The following is a 22,868-nucleotide window of genomic DNA, read 5'->3' as shown; positions in this document are numbered from 1 at the left end:
CTTTCCTCGTATTCGAAATGAAAAGTAGAGTGTTTAACTCGGGTGAAAGGCATCTCACTGCGTTCAAGCGCTAAACTACCTTGGCAGAAATGAGTGCCTTTCATCCCTTGGTAAACAATCTATTGTCATTGTCAAGTAGGTAAGCGGACATTTATCGGATATTTAGGACTTCGTTGTGTCCGTTGTTTAGTATGAACATGCCTCCACCGATTTCTGTCCAACGCGTCTTTGACGACCGTGTAAAAAGCAGAGGATGACGAGACTTTAACTTGATCGGTCCATCTTAGTGTTGAACGACCGCGTGATCTTCTGCCTTCGGTGTTATTGGTGGTTGGTGTGGTTGGCCACAGTTTTGAATCTGGAACTTTCTTTTATTCGATTTGATTTTGTCTTTTTAATAGGACACCAGGACTTAGGAGGATATAACAAAGTTTACCTTACTACTTACCTCACACGGCGGCATGTGACATTTTCTCTGTTCTGACCGTGGCCCCTTGCACGTCGACTGATCAAGAAGAAATTTATCTGATTTGCTGTTCTCATCTGGAATTCACGATGAAGAGTTTTTCTTTTTAACTGTAGGTACGTATGTAGTTTCCTAACCTAACTTAACGGCTTGACATGTCAAATCGTATTAAGATTCATCAGTAATAACGGAATAGTATAATTTATATGTTACGTTCTCTGACTGGTTAAGGTTTTGAAGGGGTTAAAAAAGCAATTTTTAAGGAAACAGATATAAAAAGAGCACTTTATACGCACCAACAGTGAGGGTGTCGTCGCTGTACTGGCAGAGCCGGCTCCTCACCTGCCGCCCGAGTCCGCAGGTCACGTTGCAAAAACTCCATGTCAACCATTCACTCCATTTGCCGGAAACTAGGCGAATGAAACATAGGTTAAAAATAGATCAATAGTTTGTAATAGTGTCGATCTAATAACTAATACCTAGTTTGCCACTAAAAAACAGATCAACAGTTTGTATTCGATTAGATGAAATAACTAGTTGGCCAATAAAAATTACGACACTTAATAGCACAATTTGAAACTTATTTCTATAATTTAAAGAAATTTGCTTAATATGCTAAATCTCGCACTAGTGCCGTAAAGTAGCCCCATATTTACCTACTGTAAATAACTATTACCTTGTGCAACGACATTGTACCGCCTGTGCGTAGAACCGGCACTATTTTCGGCCACGCAAATGTCCTGGCTCGCATCGCGAGGGGTCACACTCCATACAGCCAGTAAACAGTTGCTCAGTACGTTATGTTACGTTATATTCATACTCGTTGCGAATTTCGCACTTGTATCATAATTATTACCTTGTGCAACGACATTGTACCGCCTGTGCGTAGAACCGGCACTATTATCGGCCACGCAAATGTCCTGGCTCGCATCGCGAGGAGTCAAACTCCATACAGCCAGTAAACAGTTGCTCAGTACGTTATGTTAGTTTTCCTGCTCCATTACGACACCCTGTGCTACAATAAGCACATTACGCAACTACGTCGAAAATTTAAAGGGCCATATGTACTGTAAAACGTACGATACACGTGCGAATATGTGCAGATTCGCCACTCGTTGCGAATTTCGCACTTGTATCATAACTATTACCTTGTGCAACGACGTTGTACCGCCTGTGTGTAGAGCCGGCGCTGTTCTCGGCCACGCAGATGTATTGGCCCGCGTCGCGAGGGGTCACACTCCACACGGCCAGCAAACTATTGCTCAGTACTTGGTGGATGTTGCTTGAACTATCGCTTAGTTGCAGCGTGTCCTGAAAATTTTTAATATTTATGTCAGTGGTAGTCACATTTCCACAGACAAAACATCCTGCAGACTTAGCTTAGTCGCGCTACCCCCTCTGCCACGCATACGGTAACTTTACTCCATGTTCGAGTCGAAAGTGTCTTTGTGTGACGTCCGTGTCTTTGAACGGACCAATCACGTGACGGGACTTCGCTCACCTCGTCCCGCGCACCCCCGCATTTTTGGCATCATCGGTTGCATGAATAAATCAAAATGACACAAAACGTGCGCTAAATTTGATTGTATAAGTTTCATAATTAACTACTAAGTTAATCAGTCTGTCAAGTGCAGTTGGTGTAACTGGTCTTAGGGCTAGCTGCACCAACCATTCTTAACAGACTGATCAACATCACTCAGAGAACTATGAAAACCCCATACAATAAAATTTTGCCAACGCTTTTTATTTTCTGCTTGGCCTTAAGGTTGACTGGTAGAGAATGCCTCATGGCATTAAGTTCGCCTTTTGTACATTAAGTTATTCTTTTGTGCAATAAAGTTTTAAATAAATAAATAAATAAATAACGGTAAGTAACAGACGGTTTGGTGCAACCGACCCTTAGTCTATGGCCGCAAAAGACGTCAACAAAGTAATTGTACCTTCAACCAAGAAATCCTCGGCATTGGATGTCCATCAACCTCGCACTTCAATACAAGGCTCCTCCTCAACGGCACAACCCTCGTTTCACTGATGTTAGCGCCTACATTGCCAGCAATGGACGGCGGCTTTTCGACGGTAACGTCGAATATCACTTCGGTTGTGCCGACTTTATTCGTCATTATGCAGGAGTAGAGGCCAGAGTCAAATATCTCGGTTTTGGGTATGATCTGTTAATTAGAATAGGTACAGTCACCTGCAATAATATATTACACAACCAAGGCCGCAAAAATATCTGACACGATCTTATTTGTAGAGCCGTAAGAGCGTGTCACATATTTTTGCGGCCTTCGAAGAGTAACATATTATTGCAGGTGACTGTACCTAAAGTTACCATGTGTTAAAGTTTACAACAGATTGGACGTATCATGTCTAATGGCAGCTTTCGCAAAATTATACGAAAGTAGGAGTATAAAATTAATGGGTATTTATAATTGGAAACATCTAATATGACAAAACAAAACTATACACTGGTTTTTTCTTTATGTTTCTATAGTTTCTAACTGTGCTCTATTGTTAGGTAATTTTCTCTTGATAAAAAAGCAATGAAAACGAGACAGTTGGACAAAATGGTAAATTGAATTGGAGTGTATGCCTACTAGTGATCTACTTATTTATACCTATTATATCTACGTTAGACTACCTACTTTTTAGGGTTCCGTACCCAAAGGGTAAAACGGGACCCTATTACTAAGACTTCGCTGTCCGTCCGTCCGTCCGTCTGTCACCAGGCTGTATCTCACGAACCGTGATGGCTAGACAGTTGAAATTTTCACAGATGATGTATTTCTGTTGCCGCTATAACAACAAATACTAAAAACAGAATAAAATAAAGATTTAAGTGGGGCTCCCATACAGCAAACGTGATTTTTGACCAAAGTTAAGCAACGTCGGGCGTGGTCAGTACTTGGATGGGTGACCGTTTTCTTTTTGCATTTTTTTTCCGTTTTTTTTGCTTTATGGTACGGAACCCTTCGTGCGCGAGTCCGACTCGCACTTGCCCGGATTTTTTACTTCACCGCTAAATGTGATTGGTAAAACTGACCCTAAGCTACGTAACTTACCAGGGTAACGTTGTCCTGAGACAGTGACAGCCTCGTCGTGTTGACGAGCTCCGTGTAGGGCTGCTTGATCCACGAGACGTACGGGGAAGGACTGCCTTCGACGGGGCAGGTTAGGGTCAATGGCCTGCCTACTCGTATAGCCGTGGTGTGGGAGTCTTTCGATGGCGGTGGTGGAACTGAAAACAATAGAATGGGGCAATACATTATTATTATTATTATTGGGAGCCTATAATGTCCCACTGCTGGGCAAAGGCCTCCCCCCACTTTTTCCAGTCTTCCCGATCCTGTGCAGTACCTGGCCATTCCTTTAAAAAGGAGTCTAACTCGTCTCGCCATCGCCGACGTGGTCTGCCAAATCCTCGTTTTGATCTGGGCTGCCACTCTGTGGCGATCTTGGCCCACAGCTCACTCGGCATTCGGCAGACATGACCAGCCCAGTCCCACTTTAGCTTGGCCGCTTTCCGAGCTACGTCGACTATTTGTATTCTGGAGCGCAGCGTGGTGTTGCGGGGCAATACATTAAAAACATATAATCCGTTACTAATGTGACTACAGAAGGCGCTTTGGGAAAAGAGTTCCAAGCGACAGGTTATGACAGGTTGCCGTCTGTCTGTAATCTATACTATCTAAGTATCGGCAGGTCCTCTCAGAAGGAATCACCTCGTGAGAAAACTACCTCGGCCGGCAGACTGAGCTGCCTCGCGTGGCAATTTTCTCACGAGGCAGTTCCTTCTCTTTATGACATTCGATTTTCCATTATTCCAGCGTATTTGTCATATTTTAGATTATATGGTAGGTACAGTCGGCATCAGATATATCGGAGCGGCCAAGGTGTTCGCAATATCTGTACGCGCACTCCAACGCCTTAACAGCGTTCACGACGGTCGTGTGTCGCGTACTGCGGCTCGCCGCGTCGCACGCTGCGCGCGCGCCGAGAAAACAGATTGGGGGAGGTCTTCCGCTGTTATTGTAGGCGGGCATAGTGGTGTGTTTGGGCTTGGGTCACCTAACACTTAATAGAGGCGTATTCAGATATTTTTGAGCGCCTTGGCCGCTCCGATATATCTGATGGCGACTGTACCTATATATTATGAAGTTTGTGGTTTCCTTACCTAGGACGTCCACTGAGTAAACGATGCTGGTATTCCCAACGCTGTTCCTAGCGACACAAATGTAGTTTCCGCTCTGTTCCGGTCGCGCCTCGCGCGATTCGATCACTTCTCCGAAGTCCGTTGATACCATGCTTTTGTCAAACAATCTGAAACGGTATAAAAACATCAAGTAGTTAAAACCATCATAATAACGCATGGATTTTATTTACATTTTTTACTGCGTTTGCGCTCCGGGCGCCTGGCAAGGGAATGACGAGCCTAATAGTTATCACACACTCGTCGCTTTCGCTAATCTTGCTATTCGTGAGTTCAAGTTAGCGACCTAAAACAACTTTTTCAAAAATCCATAGGTAGTTTATCGCTAGCGTCACATCAAAGGGGTTCCTGGACAATATTAGAATTTCTATACTTTATATTCTATTGACCATTAAACCTCGAACTAAATTTTCGCACTGGTTACCCCGCAAATGATTGAACGATAACTCATTACTGCATTCGTTACCAATATTCTTCGAACAGTTCGGGGATGAGGGAGGATAAGATCAACAAAAAAAATTATTAAGAGAAAATTTATGCAATAAAAAATTGTTCCTCGGAGTGCCGCCATCCAGGATACCAGTAGGTAGGTATCCTAGGGTTGCCATAAAGATCGCAGTTCCGTGGAGTTTCAGTTTTGCAACAGGGTTTTGAATTTTAGAACCTAATAAATGTACCTCAAAGGGACGCCATCCTTAAACCAATACACTTCCGGCATAGGGTTGCCATAAGGATGGCAGTGAAGATTGAACGCTTGCCCGGATATCACCTCCAGTCTTGTCTCCGTCGCCGTGGAGTTCCAGTTTTGGAATAGGGTTGTGAATATTTTAGGGGGCTCTGAAAACATTTAAGTACGTTAGGACAATGCATTTATTTTTATTAAGTTAGTTTGGCAAAGACGGTAAAAAAACCTGGATAGATATTTCGCTTGAGGGGTCTCAAAATTAGCACTCGCAACAAAATGCAACATTACTCTCTTATAGCACAGATAAATTTATAAAAGAAAACTCCCATGAGACTCAAACATTATTTTTAAACGGAGGTACACTGACAAAAAAAACCGTTTAAAACAATTGAAATTGCATTAACGTTTAATGCTTTCAACAGTTCCATATAAGCCTATCGAACCAAGCAGTAAAGTTTACTGTTTGTACGTTACGTACGTACGTACATTAGTTGATATTATATATAGCAGTTAATCTTAATGAGATTACTTTAATGTGTGCTCTATAGATCATATTTTTTTCAGTGTATGTTCGCGAACAAAAGTAGGTACCTAAATATTTTATCCTACACTAGCCCTGGGCGGATTGAGACCTTCTATTCTCCTAGATAACATAAAAAATGCCTTCCTTAATTAAGTTTTACACACCTAGCACATCTACCTTGGTTCTCCGATCATCCATTCCGCCTTCGTTACTCGCCACACAAGAATACACGCCAGAACTACTGGTATTCACATAACTGAATACTAAGTCAGCATAATGTATGTCTCGCTGGTTTTCGCTAAGTGTTTTCCCGTTTTTGATCCACTGTATTTTGGGGGTAGGTCGGCCGGAAGCTTTGCAGGATAATCGGGCAGTGCTGCCAACCTGAAAATTATACCTAAACGTTGTATATGGTCCGATGGTCCTTCGAACCGGATTTATTCCTATATTTTGATGCGATGTCACTTGTTAATCAAAATCAACTTGGAATTTATAGAGCGAGAATAGGGTAAATAATTGAATCAGTTTCTAAAGCATACGCATTACAGTCAGCAGCAGAAGTCGCTAAGCAGGCGAGGTGTTCAAAATTACCTTGACACGCTTTTATTCTCCTAAACAATAAGTCGCGTCAAGATCATTTCGAACATCTCGCCCGCTTAGCAACTTCTGCTGCTGACTGTAATGCGTATGCTTGCGTTGCGTTGTACAGCGAACAACAGTCGTTTATATTATCCTCTTGGGGTTCAATGTCCTAATACTAGTACAAATTACCTCCAATGAAATTAAAATCTTAATTAAATGGAACAGAGTTGCTTTTATTTTGTTTCATTCGATTATAAAACAAAAAAAATTCAACTCTATTTTGTAGTTCAATTATATTATATCTATAAAATTCGATTGCCAATTTTCCTTGTATGGTGGGCCGTTACAGGTTATACCTTCTTAATATTTTTACCTGTGTATGATTTCGTTCATTCAGTAAGTTGCAAACCGATTACTATTATTCCCAGCCATCTAACATGCGGTCGTAACAAGCACTTACTTTCCATGAAAAATAAACAAGACGACAGCTGGGTCGAATATGATAATACATAGATAGGTAGAAATATAGATGAAAAACTTTAGAGAAAAATAGAGGCCACAGATACAAGTTCATGTTTGCCTCTCTTTCTAACAAATAATATTACTTTACCATCATTTCTGCATGTCCTTCCACAGTGCTCCCTTCTTCATTATACAGTACAATGTCCTCAATAACGGCCGGTGCGGCAATAGCCACATTGTACACTATGTGCGCCGCGCCGGCAATGTTGCGCGCCGAGCAACGGAACAGGCCTTCTGAGGTGTTGGATACGTTGGTAGTGGTCAGTGAAGAGTTTATGAGACGCCAGTTAGGGTTGCTAAAATGAAATAAGTTATTGGCAAAAAATTCATTTTTGGTACAAGCTTTTATCGCTGACTGTACTTTTCTTACGACAGACAACTAATACTCATGGAGACAATTCTAAAAATCCTTAACACAATTAGGTTGCGTTGTTTCATCACAGAGTTCCTATGGCCACCTCCTGTCTCCATCATCAGATCAGCTTGATGGTACCATAATATTGCATTGTCATCCGATTTATACATGCATGCAAAATTTCAGCTCAATCGGACACCGGGAAGTGGATCAAATTTAACTTGCAAGATTTGATTACAGACCGACAACGGGACAGGTGAAACTAAGTAAAAGACATACTAAATTACTTAGAATCTCAGTCAATAATACGTACTATTTTATTCTCTCAAAGGCCCAAAGTCCTACCTATAGTACCTCTTCTGTTCGATGAAATTTAAATTCAGTTCAATTGGAACAGAGTCGCTTTTGATTTGTTTTGTCCAATTTTCAAACAACGCAAAATCAACTCTATTTCCTACACTATAGGTTCAAATTTCAGTGGTAAATTTAGGATTTTTCATTTGTTCTGGGCCTTAGGAGGTTATCAAAACTCATCTTCTCATTGTGTCAATACGCACCAAAAGTGATCTTCTTTCTCGCGTTATCCCGGCATTTTGCCACGGCTTATGGGAGCCTGGGGTCCGCTTGGCAACTAATCCCAAGAATTGGCGTAGGTAGTAGTTTTTACGAAGCGACTGCCATCTGACTTTCCAACCCAGAGGGTACAAACTAGGCCTTATCGGGATTAGTCCGGTTTCCTCGCGATATTTTCCTTCACCGAAAAGCGCCTGGTAAATATCAAATGATATTTCTTACATAAGTTCCGAAAAAGTCATTGGTACGATCCGGGGTTTGAACCCGCGTCCTCTGGATTGCAAGTCACACGCTCTTACCGCTAGGCTACCAGTGCTCCTCACCAAACACACACCAAAAGTAATTTGTTTATATGTATTCAAATATGTACTCGTTTTCGATCATCGACCAATGTCAAAATGATACGAGAGATCTTTATGTATCTGAGGGGCTACCGCGAAAACCGAAACTCGCAAATTGCGGGGATCTTTCTCCTTCGCTTCAATGAAGGCGTAATTAGTGACAGAGAAACATTCCCGCAATTTGCGAACTTCGATTTTCGCGGTTATAGCCCTGTACTTTAGTCAGCAGAAATTGCTAAGCGGGCTAGGTGTTCAAAGGTCATGACGCAACTTTATAGTGAAGAGAATAAGAACGTGTCAAAGTAATTTTGAACACCTCGCCCGCTTAGCAATTTCTGCTACTGACTGTACTATTAAATCGTTTCTGTGTAAGATTTGTATGGTATACCTGAATGTCCACTCAATTGAGGGTTGTGGGGATCCCTTGGCGTTGCATTGTAGGGTTGCGTTCATTCCTTCTTTCAGTTGGACGTCTAACAAGTCAAACTCCGATATAAAAGGCGGCACTGGAAAATATCCGATATTTAAGTTCAAATCTTATGTAATGTACCCATGAGTAAGAAATTTGGATTGGAGAAGATATTATAATAATCAATTGATTTTGACATTTCTTTGAAGTAAAACAATGAGAATAAACACGCAAAAAATTACGCGAATAAATGAATGAATGGTCCAGCAATCGTGTTTCAGTGCGTTCGAGTTCTAGGTGAAGAAAGAAGAAGAAGGTTCTAGGTAAGAAGAAGGGGTAGAAATTTAAAAAACCGGCCAAGTGTGAGTCGGACTCGCGTTTCTAAGGTTCCATACATAAGTCCGACTCACGCTTGACTGCACATTTCTAATAGGTTTTCCTGTCATCTACAGGTAAAGAACTAACTATTTTGTGTATTTTTTCAAAATTTTAGACCCAATAGTTTTGGTGATAAAGGGGGGGGGGGGGTGGTAATTTTTTGGCTATTTTCTTAAATAATTTCGAACCAATGTATTATAAAATTTAATAAAAACATGTGTAGGTATCTTTGGATCGCTAATTTACATATGTGTAGCAAATTTCAACTTAATCGATCCAGTAGTTTCCGAGAAAATAGGCTGTGACAGACGGACAGACAGACAGACGCACGAGCGGCACGAGTGATCCTATAAGGGTTCCGTTTTTTCCTTTTGAGGTACGGAACCCTAAAAAGTGACATTTCGTGTCTATGGACTTATAATAAACAATTGGAACCAGTACTGACTCTGAAAGTAATGGAAGCAGTACAAACAGCTACACCTCTAACTGTACATAGGTGGACCTTATTACAAAAGGCATAAAGTCCACCGATGGACAGTTAACAGTGTGGGCGATGGTACTGTTTTGGGGCTGCATGCTTCATACCTAGGACATCTAAATTAAACTGCCTGACCACAGTGCCATGCTTGTTACTGGCTATGCACTTGTATACTCCAGTATGATGCAGCTGTAGATTCTTAAGCTTCAAACGAGGTTTATCTTCGCCTAGCATTATTCGGGAGTTGGCCAACCATCTTATCTGAAAAAAAAAACAGATATTACAAGGAGGGCTTATACAATCGTGAGGAGTCGAGTTGTGTTGCTCCTACAACCACCTTTTATTTTCAAATAACAAGATTGTTACTTGTTATACACGTTTCGAGCAGGTGATAGAGAGATACGTATTGAAACACCTTATGTGTGATAGTATAAGAACGTATATTCTCTAAATGCCTGCCTATATATACACGTTAGGTTGCGCTGACACAAGCAATATGCGTTTATGTCACAGTAAATCAGAGTGTTACTGTTAAACACTGAAAGTGGGTAATTGCCATATTACAACCACATATGTCTTAATTCCACTTAGCATAGCCCCAGAATACCCATATATCCTCTATTTATATCCTTGCGGTTAATTCTTTATGCTATCTCTCTCTCTCTCTTTATCTCTATGCGTGTAAATGTGACTGTGACTAGGTATATTTTTTTAAAGAATACATTTACTTAATGTAAGTACTGGCGCAGTCGGCAGGATCATTACATTTATCAAGAATATCAGAAGTTCTATTAAGTTTGCGATCACAGTAGAGTATTTTTTCTATAAAAGCTCTCTCGCTCGCTGTCACTGCAAGGTTGAGACTTGAACGGCCTTTGGTTCAAGTCTAACCCAAGGCAGTAATTTTTCCTCTTTTAAATTTATTCTAATATGAATAGCATCATTCACAGACGTTTATGCTTGTTAAAAAGTACTTTATAAATATTATGTCTCTTCCACCCTCAAAGAAGCGTTGAGAAATATAACACTTTATTTTGTACCACAGCTCGTGCAACTCAGCTGAAGCGTCGGAATTTAAGGTAAAAACAATGAAAATATATCGCGGTAGACCCGTTTGTGTAATTAAATATGCGTTGAGAAGTCTGTAATCTTACCGTAGCGCTTGGTCTAGCATCGACTCCACACTCCAACCACCTGTCCTCTCCTCGCACCACTGTCACATCTCCTGTCTCTTCTTGTACAAACCGTGGAGGCCACTCCACTTTAACTCGCACTGTAGTGTGAGTGGAGCCTATGGCGTTGGTCACTACGCAGGCGAATGTAGATTCGTTGAGACGAGAGATATTGGGGAGCGAGAGGTGACCGTGCGATATTAGCTTAGCGTCCTGAAAACGGTAGGTAAAATTATCAAGAAAATTTAAAGCTAGCTAGGTATACATTTATTATTTAATTTCTGTCAGGATCGCCATGTGACGTGGAAAGTAGATTAGTTTGGGATTTTTAAATGTGTAGCACTTAAGCTTAACCTCTTGAGATCCAGAAGCAATTGTTTTGTTTTTGAAATTGGAACCCTCAGTTACACAATAAAAGTTCAGAATAATTTTTGAATATGTACAATAAATTAAGCTAGGTATACATTCATTACTTCATTTCTGTCAGGATCGCCATGTGACGTGGAAAGTAGATTAGTTTGAAGTGTGAATTTTTTAATGTGTAGCGCTTAAACGCGGTTAGCCGCGTTTACTGCTAGTTATTGCTGTTATACAGAAAGCACGTAAATCTACGGAAACCATCCCCACAGAATAAATAATAGTACTAGGTACAGAAGACTCACTCTCTAACAAAACGCGTCTGTCACGATCAGCACAGATATGGCCGCTAGGTGGCGACAGCGCCACGCGCGGCTTATGGCAAACCCCAAAATTGGGGTCGAACGGATGGACTTTTAGCTACCTGTAGCAAAGCGACGAAATCGCGGAGTGAGCCACGCCTGCCATCCCTTAAAACTGGTTAATGGGGAACTGAAGCACAAACACTGTATACAAATTGTAGAAAATAATTGAGGGCGCCACTTCCCACAAAAAATGATTAAACATTGCAATAATTTAGTACGGACATTTTTAAGTTCCATTTTATTTCATTCCTACTATTTTATGTTGCACTATAAGGACATTTTTGTCGCTTATTTTGTGGTATTACATTATTCAATTTCCAAGTACCTTATCTACACACTAAAAGCCAAGCTATTGGGGAAGAGGGTTTCATGCAACTTCATAATGGAATCGAACCTTATACCATGTGACTGAGCTATTCCGCGAAGCTTTTATTGGACATTCCACAGAAATGTCGTTGCCTTCTACGACTGTGATTGTTGATTGAGACTCGTCCGCTTGCGCTTTCGTAGGTAGAGCTGAAAACCAATCAAACGGCTGTGCGATTATTTTACAACGGTTAAGCAATGTAACTTTTATTTACTGACTACTAATGCATTATGATTCTCGAACCGTTTTTTTTCTACGAAATATGTCTAAGGCCCAATGGCGCCATTCTCTTAATACGGGGTTAATCGGTTAAACCTGGAGTTGCCATGGTTACCCATACAATTTGACACTTGGTTAACGGTTTAACCGCGCTTAACGCCGGGTTAGTGGGATGGTGCAAGTGGGCCTAACCGTCTAAAATACATAACAAATGGGACTTTGCCCCATGTTGGGCGCCATTTGTTATGTATTTTCAGGAAATTTATTAAAATTGAAACTATTTTAAACGGATTACTACCTTGTTTTAGTAAAACAGTAGCTTGAGTACACGTCGCACGCACGCCCTCGTGCTCGTGTTGAAGATCCTCTAATGGATCGACACATGTCGAGCGATTAATCGACTAAAATTAAGTGAGTAACCCGTTTAAACTTTAATATATCGAGTGTCTGGGAGTTTTATATTTATATACTTACTATAAATCTCAACAGGAACGGTTTTGTTGTCCACTCCAACTATGTTCTTCGCTAAGCATGTATAGAACCCGCTCAGATCCTCATACGGCGACTTTATAGTTAGAGTTCCGTCAATGTCTACGTCATATCTGCTGTCTGTAAATTTAAGTAGCATATTTAATTGTATTCGAGTAACCTGTTTGATGTACACATAACTTTATTATTTGGAATGTTTTCCTGTTATTTCTACCGGAACTACGAGATTTGATTAAAAGAAAAAAAAACACAGGATACAATAACTGGTATGTACAACTTAAAAAAAAAGGCCCGGGATTTTCATTATTCATTAGTACATTACTATAGTCCGTTTTTTTAGCATTAGAAAGAAATTCGCAGAAGTAAGCGTGTGGTTCCAAATCCAGCACTTTTAGCGGTAATAATTTGAAGTAAATTATATGTATTGACCATGTTACATATAATTCAATAATAACAATTAAAGAGCCTGATAAAAACTGCACGCTTGCTTCTGTGGAGTTCTTTCTAATGCTTAAAAAAAACGAACTATACTCATGTACAGAAATTAAAGAAGTCTTTTAAAATTAACTGGCGCACTCGGTAGGATCATTACCTTTGTCAAGATACAGGTCATCTTTCATCCAGTAAATGTAAGGCCTAGGTTTGCCTGTAGCTTTGCATGTGATCTTCAGCAGAAGGTCCTTTTCCGTCGCTATGTATGGCCCGGTGTAGTTATCGTCTAAAATTCTTGGTGGCTCTAAATTAAATTACATTAGATGTATTCCCAGCTTTGGAACTTTTACAATATGTACTTATGTTTTTTTTTAATGGCCTACTCAAAGATCAAAGATAAGTACATAGCTAATAATTACGTACTAGAAAAAGGCGGAAATTGGAAAAAATTCGGAGCTAAGGGTTGTCCATGTCCACCCAAAGAATTTCAAATTTCGCGCCCGTTTCTACGGACAAAATGGGTTTGACAGAATATATCTTGAATTTTTGAATAATCGATTTGTTTTTTTTTTCAATTTTTCAAGTAAAGTCTCGTACCCACGGTTGCGTTATTTCTGTTTACAGTCCTGCAAGAGCGAGAGGCAGTAGGTATCTGCTATAGTGACATGATAATACCAACCTATATCATTTTCTCACTCTAGCATATAGCTGCCTCCTGTTCTTGGAGAACCGTGTGAATTAGATCTATTTACTACCGTTGACTTGTAAGTAGAAATCCTTTCTTGCGACTCCAGCGATGTTTTCAGCTAAACAACCGTACAGTCCTTCTTGTTTTGCACTCACACTTGTGATATTAATTGTTCCGTAGTCGTTGAAGCTGAAAAATTATTTTATATCTACACTTTCGACCTGGGGGCGATTTTTGAAAATCGACCATTCGATTTCGTGTATTTCATTCAATAATATCTCCACTACTAGGCATTTAAATTCTACTCATAGAATTGAAAACGAGTGGTCAATACCACTCGATTCCCAATTTCTATCGCTCGAATTCCAAAAATTAGCATTTCGCCGTTTTCCACCGATTTTCGAGTGACGAAATCGAACGACCGAAATTCAAAAATCGGCCCCCTGCCCCGGTTTCGCACGGGTTAACAAATTATTCACCTCAGCCTTCCTCAAGAATATTATTATTATATTATATTAAGTATATTGATAGGTGAAAACCCCATGAAAATCCGTTCAGTAGTTTTTGAGTTTATCTCGAACATACATACAAGCACACAAACAGACAGACGCGGCGGGGGACTTTGTTTTATAGGGTGTATTAAAGATATAGTTTTGTTAATTACTATTTTTATAAATTAACACTTCATTTATTCATAAACATCATTGGTAGGTACATTCAATGTCAATCTTAAAATCTATAAAAAAATTAAATTATTTTTATTGGTAATAGTGCCGTAAATGGTCGGAAAGTTTAAGTATTTATCATTCTGTGTTGTTATATTTTCCATTGAAGGTAGAACATCTTATTTATATCTAAAAATATTGAAAAGTGGGCACTAAGTATTTTTTTTACTTCAACCCGTGAGGGTTTGAAATGATTTGGCAAGTTAAGAATGCTAGTAGTGTATATTGCTTACCTTAGATTAGTACTATTTTTGTCAATAACAGTGTCATTGAACTCCCAATATATGACCGGCAGTGGGAAACCAACAGCGTCGCAATTGAGGCTGACATCTGAGCCTACGAGGACGGCTGTGTCGATGTGCAGAGGAGGCTCAATTGATGGAGGAACTGAAATCATTTTATATGTAACTTGTGATATTGGTAAGGTAATAAATAGAAAGCCAAAAGCAATTTTAAAAAATGTGCCCCTGCTGTTAGCAAGCAGCGGCTGTACGTTGCGCCATGTTCCAAATTGATTCTTAATGTTATGAGTTAAGGTCTCAATTTGAAATAACAGGAGAAACGGTATGAGCGCAATGCTACAGGGGTAGGTCAAATATATGCTGTACCTACATCTTGAACATGACACTCAAGGGAGATTAACTTACCCCAAATATAAACGCTGTAGCTATAACTCGTATTTCCATACTTGTTTTTAACGATACACGTGTATTCGCCAAAGTCCGTTAAATTTGCAACAAATCTAGAAAAACGTTAAGTCAGTTTTGTCGTAAATTGTTAATTTTACAAGTAGGTACAAGTGGGTATAGTTATTATAGCAAAGATAATTTGACATATATAGAGGATTGTCAAAGTAATTTTTGTGGCCACAGTACTGCCATATTTCGCCCGCCTGCCAAAACTTTTAGAACGCCATTTGACTTTATCCTTGTTCTTTCACTGATATGTGTTAAAGTTAAATGTCATAAAGTGTCGTCATCTACACCAGCATATGCCAAAGGTGTGGTGCCATCTTTTCGAACGATGGTTTGTTATCAATAGGATTATATAACACCTATTGATAACATGACAAATTGACGATATTGACAAAGAGTAAAAACATACCGCATCCCAAACTCGTCAATATATTTCCGATCATCATTGACCTCGTTTCCGTTCTGCAGCCACCTCACATCCGGTCGAGGGGAACCGTTGGCCCGGCACGGTAGTTCCACCAGCTGCCCTTCTACGAATTGCTGTGGTTCTGGCTCAATTTCCGGCGGAGTTATTTTTGGAGGAACTGGAATAGTTACATCTTTAGCGCCACTTGCACCATCCCACTAACCCGGGGTTAACCGTTTAAATCGTGAGTTACTATGGTTACCAGTACAATTTGACAATGGGTTAAAGGTTTAACCGCTTTACCTTGGGTTAGTGGGATGGTGCAAGTGGCCCTTAGTAAGATTTAATATATAAGGTATTAGGTACAGTCAGCGGCAGAAGTTGCTAAGCGGGCGAGGTGTTCAAAATGATCTTGACGAGACTTTATTGTTAAGAGTCAAAGGTAATTTTGAACACCTCGACCGCTTAGCAACTTTTGCTGCTGACTGTACAAATGTTTCACAAGCTTAGCAATGTTTTCTTGCAGTGAAGTCTCGTTAGAGCTGCTGAAGATTAGGAGGTGAAAATATATTTAAGATTTTTTTATTACTTTTAATAGAATCTTAAAACGTGTCGCAGGTGAATGCATTATTTTATAGACATACTTAGCTAAAATAATTTTAAAACAAATTTTTGCAACTGTTGTAAACATAGGCTTTTGTACCATCATCACGCTCTGCGATTGTTGCGCCATTTAGGGTTCTAGCTAAATTAGTTGTTTAATCAAATCAAATCAAATATCATTTATTATCAGGCAACTAAGGCCCATATACAACCCTTACAAACTAACATACATACAATAGTAAAATCTTACAAGTTAAAAAATTATTTCGGCGACACGGCGGTTTTCAGTTCTGTCGCATGTTCCGGTGTAGGATTTGGCAGATTCCCACGGAAACGCCGAAACACCACACCCTTCGGCCAGAAGTCCGCGCTCGCGATGGTTTCCAGCAGCGGCCGCGGCACGCATCTTTAATACTTACGCTATAGAATTTCCAATTTAGCAAGAACCCTAAATGGCATAACAATCCCGAGTGGTGACCGTACAGTGTTGTGTTTAGTTACTTACCATAAACAACCACTGTGAAGTTTTTCAGTGACGATCCCAATATGCTAGTAGCGTTGCAGGTAAACAAACCGGAGTCATATTCAGTAACTCTTTCCAACACTAAATCATTGTCCTTATTTAAATACCTAGAAAATAAAATGGTTATTACTTAATAGGTAAAGTAGAGGTCCCCATAGTGGTCCAGGTGGCCCCTAGGGTCCATGGGAGACCAGACAGGGGTCCACGTTGGCGTGAGCTAAAATGGGGTTAGAAGAAAAGATTTGGGAATATATTAGAAATGTAGAAGCAGGTGGTCTATCACAAGCTGTAACACTTTTAAAAGTGGTCCTCGAGAAAAAAAGTTTGGTATTGTTTATTTATTTTTGTTTATTGTTTATTTATTGTCACTTAGCAACTATCCTTACAGGTTAACCCTAATACAATAGTGCCTTACTAACTAGGTATGTAAATTATATTAATTATAATAACAACACAAAACATTTAAACAGATTTTTACAAATTCGGACATAGTACATGCAAACAAGTCAGTTTGATCAGCCACTAAATTTAGTGTACGAACTGTGCGAGTGAGAGGCGCCTTACGAAGCAGGTTGGTTCTGCCGATCGGCTCCACCAACAGACGCGGTCGTCGCCTCCGCTCCACGTACCCGTCGGGCACACATATATTAATTTGTTGTAGGATCCCCGGGTTGTAAATGCTACCGCGAAGGATCCGCACTAAGTAGCACGCAAGTGCTAGATCTCTACGTGTTTCTAGTTTATTATAACCCACCATACCTATTACGAACAGTGTGGGATACATCAGCGGATAGAAAGGATACACTCCGTACAGTTTCCAATACATGTACCTTGTAAACTTATTCTGTATCCTTTCTATCATGACGTTGTACTTCGACTCATGTGGAGCCCATATTGCAGCATTGCATTCCAGTTGGCTTCGTACTAGGGCATTGTACATAGCCGAAAGGGCCCTCAAGTTCGTAAAGCCTACTGCTCGCCGAAGTACAAAGCCCAGGATTCGGAACGCCTTTTTGCACGTGCTTACAATATGGTCTCTGAAATTGAGGTCCGCATTCAAACCCACTCCTAGATCTCTTACCGATTTCACTCGTTTCAGTTGCGATCCCGATATCAAATAATTGTAGGAGAGCGGTGTTTTGGCCCGGGTGAATGTAATTGTCATGCATTTATTTACATTAAACTCCAACTTGTTTCTCCGGCTCCACTCCACCACTCTCTCTACGTCACTCTGAAGTCGCTTGCAGTCTTCCTTGTCTTTGACCGCCAGAAGCAACTTGAGGTCGTCCGCGAATAGTAGACATCTAGCTTCCTTGACTACTTCCGGGAGATCGTTAATCATGATTATAAATTCTAACGGCCCCAAGTTACTTCCCTGACTTACTCCTGTCCTGGTAAAATACGGTTCAGACTTGTACCCTGCATACTCAACATACTGCTGGCGGTCCCTCATATAGTCTGCGAAAAACTGCAGTAATTTGGGTGTGCAGCCAACCTAGGGTTGCCAGATGGTCGGGATTTGGCGGGATTCTCCCGATTTTTAGCATGTGTTCCCGATTCCCGACAAGGGGAAACTTGTCCCGAAAAACAGCTTCACGTTATAAAACAATAATTTCAAGTTCCGAACTGTCGCCGAGCAAGCGAGCTGACTTAGTGCCAATAATGTAAAATATCGTTGTTTTTAATATAATCACTTTAATATGAATGTATTTTTTTTTCCCGAATTAAGTCCCAAAATCCCGAAAAATTGATATTGTTTCCCGATATTAGCGCCTTTCAATCTGGCAACCCTAAGCCAACCGCCGCCATCTTTGCCAACAAAACATCATTATCCACCATGTCAAATGCTTTTTTGAAGTCAAAGTACGCGGCGTCCACCTGCACCCCAGCGTCAACATAAGGGACCGCGTAAGCCATGGCGTCGAGTAGGTTGCTGGTCGTGGTCGTGGTATATTCTGAGGTGAAGCCATAGAGAAAAAAAAATACATAGAGTGCTCACTCCATACATCAGTTTTAGTACTAAAAAGACTATTATTTTCGTAGTCCACATTTAGCATCGAGTAGCGGAATTATCAGTACTGGTACATGACAATAGATGTTGCACCGACCGAAAAATCATATCCAAAAACTTACTAAAAATGTAGTCTGACAAACAGACGAATAACTTTGCCAGACATTATATACCTAACCATTATTCTAAAGAGAGGCCTAGACTAGCAAGAACTTGCATGCAATTTACATTGCCGACTACTACGGTAAACTGCATTAAGTTTGATCAGATACTGCAATTTCCTGCTAGTCTAAACCTCGCTTCGATTTACACTTACATATTTTTCGTATATCCTATTGGCATTAGGTCCTTAGTCCAAGTGACCCACGGTTTGGGCACGCCCCCGGCCTGGCATGATAGGCTCAAAGGTTGTCCAGCTTCGATTTCTAAAGGTTTGGGGTCTACCTCGTTAGACTCGATTTCTGGCGGGTCTGCAAGAAAAAATACGCGATAAAACATTTTTAAAACATTTAAAAGTTTCTTTTTCACGTTTATTTTTTAAAGCAAGTCAGACATGCCGTTGTTAATGCGATTAATGGTGTCAAGAAATTTGATAAGATTCTGTCTGAGTGTTTTAAATTAGTCTATTTTCTATTTTGAACTCTATAATAACAGTAAAACTCACACTGGACAACTAACGTCACATCGTAATAATCTCTTCCCAGTACATTTTCCGCTATACACCGATATAAGCCGCTGTGCTGAATAGCCACATTCGATATGACGACCCGAGTTAGATCCTCACTTGTCATGTTGCTCGGTAGATACGTGAACTCTTGGGACGAGACGGGTAAGAATTGCCATGTTAATGTTGGTGTTGGATTGCCTTTTAAGACGCTGTAAAATAATAGCATTTTTATTAATTTGCTATAGACATAAATTGGCTTCTTGGGAATCTTGGGATACCAAGGTAACTAAGTGGATCCTAGGCTTAAGACGCAAAGGCGCTTATGTAATTTAATTAAGTTTAAATTTTTGGTTGCTCCAGAACTTGGTTAGTTGGTTGCTTGGTTGGTTGGTTTTGATCTTGAATATCAAAAGGTGGTTATTATATTAATCATTTGAGCAGAGGGTATAACGATACAAAATCTCACCTACATGTTAAAATTGTAGAGTTTCCTTTCGTTGACACCACAGTTCTCGGTTCCTTGGCCAACGTTGGAGTTTCTGAAAAATTAAACAATGTGCATTTTTTTTTTCAATTAGGTTGTATTAATTAAGAACTTAATGTTGATAATCTTTTCGATCAGATGTTTGGCCATCTACGGCAATATAAAATTTCGCTTCTGAAATAATCTCAAAGTAAGAATATTACTTCAAGTTACGCAGCCTCATAACACAGATTATTTTCTTTTCAAATTGATCCGAATTCATACATACACATATTACGTAGAACCTACAAAAATTTTGTACACAAAAGCTCATGAGGTTTTCAACTTCTACTCGAGTTCAGAGGTTAGCCTAATGAAAATAATAATAATATGTAATGTTAAACTTAAAAAATACGTACCTAGACCATAAACACTCAAAGTCCCACTCACAACTAATTCCTCATACCCATTACTAGCTTTACACACATATAACCCGAGATCATCGAAGTCAACTCTGTCAATAGCAATGGCTGAGTTATCGCTGGACCTGCGTATATTTTGTTTATTACTTAATTCTGTGGTGTTGTGGTACCATTTTATTTGGGCGGGTGGGTATGAATCTATCTGGCATACCAAAGTTACGTCGGAGTACAGTTGCGTTGAAATATCTGGAATCATAAAATAAGTAAAAGCCGGTAAAGGTTTATTTGACGTTCATAAGCGCATTGTAATATGCCTACTTGAATAAACTATTTTTTATCTTTTATCTTATCTTAAAATAACATATATGAAAAATGAAAATCGTTTTTTTTTTAAATGATAAACTGATCGGCGATTGGCTCTAGTCACACCTGATGGAAAGTGAAGACAGAGCCTAAGATGGAGCTCACCGGTTCAGTAATAGCCTATTCACTCTAGCTTTAAAGAGACCGAGGTCATATTTCTCAGGGAATACAGATGCCGGGAGCACATTCCATTCCTTAGCCGTCCTTAAATTGAGATTAAATTGAGAAAGGGTTGGTGGAACCTCCTAATAAGTATATTAATCAAAATGCACCTAGTGCCGATATACTTACAATATTTCTAATAAAACGAATTTACTATGTAATATTCAATTGAATTGCCTACAATTACAGGGTTATATAATGTTCCGTTGAATTCATGATGGATACCAATTTCACTTCACCAAATAGTTCTATTCTATTCTATCACCAAGTAATTCTATTTTTAGTATTTTTTGTTATAGCGGCAACAGAAATACATCAAGTGTGAACATTTCAACTGTCTAGCTGTCACGGTTCATGAGATACAGCCTGGTGACAGACACACAGATGGATAGAGGAGTCTTAGTAATAGGTTCCCGTTTTTACCCTTTGGGTACGGTAACCTAGCAATCCTAACAAATTGAAAACGGACGAACATGTAAAGGTTCCTCTTCACGTTGGGCCAACCCCAACACCAACGAGGGACGCATTTATGCGTTAGAGGATATATATAAGTGATATTGCTATCTCATTCTAACGCATGGGTGCGTCCCTCGTTGGCGTTGGCGTTGGCCCAACGTGAAGAGGAGCCTTAAAGAAAGTCGTAGAATATTTTTACCTGTAAATCCTTGCAATAGTCTCATAGGCGCCCTAACGCCAACAGTCACGGAGTCCTGATGTATGCCCGCCGCATTTTCTCCGAAACAGAAGTATGTCCCGTCCACTTTCGTCGTCTTACTATCGATCTCTAACACGCTTCTGTACACGTTCGGGGAAAGTATTGAAACCTGAATTGTAAAAATAATATAATTACAGTAGAATCCGTTTATTATGACTCCGCTTATACTGACCAACCGCTTACTATGACGTAATTATTATGCGAAGTTTGGTTTTCATATAAAATTCTTTGTGATAAATTCGGATAAGATGACTTCGCTTATAGTGACAAACCGCTTACTATGACCTAAAAATCCTATTTCCATTAAATTATGTCCGGTTAAACTGACACATTTGCTGGTTTTCGTGGCCGTCACCACATCTTTCCCTGCGAGGACGTTTGGTGCGTTCGTGGCGTGTAAGGTATTTTAGTTTTAACAAGTTGATATTTGTTACAAGTTTAATAAAACTCATTTCTCACAAAGGAATTTGAGATTAATTTGGAAAACATAACAAAAATAAGAAGTTGTACAAGTATGTTTTATATGACATCCGCTTAGTATGACGTGTTTGTCAGTTCCCTTCGATGTCATTATAAACGGATTCCACTGTATTTGTTTCAATCATGTAAGGTTATGTTATTGTCGCCATCGATTTCCACTTCCGGTTTTATTACAGCTAGGTTGGTATTTCATCTGTCCAATATCTTGGTCCAAAATGTATTTCCTTCTCACATTTTGCTTAATGAGAAAATGAGACGCAAAGCACATTGGACAAGTGGAATACCACACTAAAGCACTATTTATGCTTTGGTGGGTATAGAAATTCGTGGATTCGTCTCATTTTGTCGGCCTCAATTTCACTTCGTCCGACAAAATTACTCATCCACGAAATACTGTTTCCCGTCTTGTCCAATAAAGTACTATTGCTCCACAAATACTTACCTATATAAACATAGAATCATTTATTGCATAAGGCTGCGTTTCCACCAGATATGCGCGAGGATACGTAGTGAGGGATGTGTTGTTAATAATCAATAAATATGCTGACTATTAGAGCTGAGCTGAGCGATACATTTCTCGCTACAGTCGCTATGCATCCTCGGAAACGCAGCCTAACACAATTAGAATTCTATTCAAGATTATTTGTCAGACTCAGGAAACTTTATTACCTTTTAATTTGTATCTGTTATATATACAGGGTGATTCAGGAGACGTGAGCAGGACTAACACTGCGCATTTCGTAAATTATAAGCAACTGTTTCGTATCAGTATTAGTGAGGATAGCGTTAATTTTCTAGTCATGTTGAAAAAAAAAAGTTATTAATTTATTTACGACATGCATGGTCACCCTACAATTAGAATACTAAACTACCGATATTCTGTGTCAAATTGAATGTCATCACGGTCTGGTTACTTTTGAAAACTCGTATCTCACTCAAGTTTGACAGTTTATTTTCTTCGTAATCATTATGCTGTCATTACGGTTAAAGAGGTTTTATGTTTATTAATTGGGTCTTGTAGG

The 22,868-nt window shown here is 39.7% G+C and overlaps 1 protein-coding gene across 1 annotated transcript in view; it reads right to left on the bottom strand.

Annotated features, from left to right (window-relative positions):
• The window catches only part of LOC134670886 (hemicentin-1-like), a 50,640-nt gene that overhangs the window by 3,295 nt on the left and 24,477 nt on the right, over positions 1-22,868 (bottom strand). The window contains exons 17-41 of the mRNA XM_063528699.1: positions 21,307-21,475; positions 20,124-20,372; positions 19,708-19,780; positions 19,239-19,450; positions 18,891-19,044; positions 16,546-16,670; positions 15,441-15,615; positions 14,984-15,078; positions 14,570-14,723; positions 13,679-13,800; positions 13,084-13,227; positions 12,477-12,611; positions 11,811-11,932; positions 10,677-10,907; positions 9,630-9,783; positions 8,646-8,763; positions 7,077-7,284; positions 6,049-6,268; positions 5,354-5,513; positions 4,641-4,786; positions 3,529-3,704; positions 2,407-2,634; positions 1,615-1,777; positions 763-876; positions 449-543 (exon numbers count right to left, since the gene is read on the bottom strand). Of these exons, the coding sequence (XP_063384769.1) occupies positions 449-543; positions 763-876; positions 1,615-1,777; positions 2,407-2,634; positions 3,529-3,704; positions 4,641-4,786; positions 5,354-5,513; positions 6,049-6,268; positions 7,077-7,284; positions 8,646-8,763; positions 9,630-9,783; positions 10,677-10,907; positions 11,811-11,932; positions 12,477-12,611; positions 13,084-13,227; positions 13,679-13,800; positions 14,570-14,723; positions 14,984-15,078; positions 15,441-15,615; positions 16,546-16,670; positions 18,891-19,044; positions 19,239-19,450; positions 19,708-19,780; positions 20,124-20,372; positions 21,307-21,475 (3,942 nt within the window). The remainder of the gene's footprint in view (positions 1-448; positions 544-762; positions 877-1,614; positions 1,778-2,406; positions 2,635-3,528; positions 3,705-4,640; positions 4,787-5,353; positions 5,514-6,048; positions 6,269-7,076; positions 7,285-8,645; positions 8,764-9,629; positions 9,784-10,676; positions 10,908-11,810; positions 11,933-12,476; positions 12,612-13,083; positions 13,228-13,678; positions 13,801-14,569; positions 14,724-14,983; positions 15,079-15,440; positions 15,616-16,545; positions 16,671-18,890; positions 19,045-19,238; positions 19,451-19,707; positions 19,781-20,123; positions 20,373-21,306; positions 21,476-22,868) is intronic.

Source organism: Cydia fagiglandana, chromosome 14 (genome assembly GCF_963556715.1).
Source record: "Cydia fagiglandana chromosome 14, ilCydFagi1.1, whole genome shotgun sequence".
NCBI lineage: Eukaryota > Metazoa > Arthropoda > Insecta > Lepidoptera > Tortricidae > Cydia > Cydia fagiglandana.
This window is presented reverse-complemented; position numbering and strand designations above follow the sequence as displayed.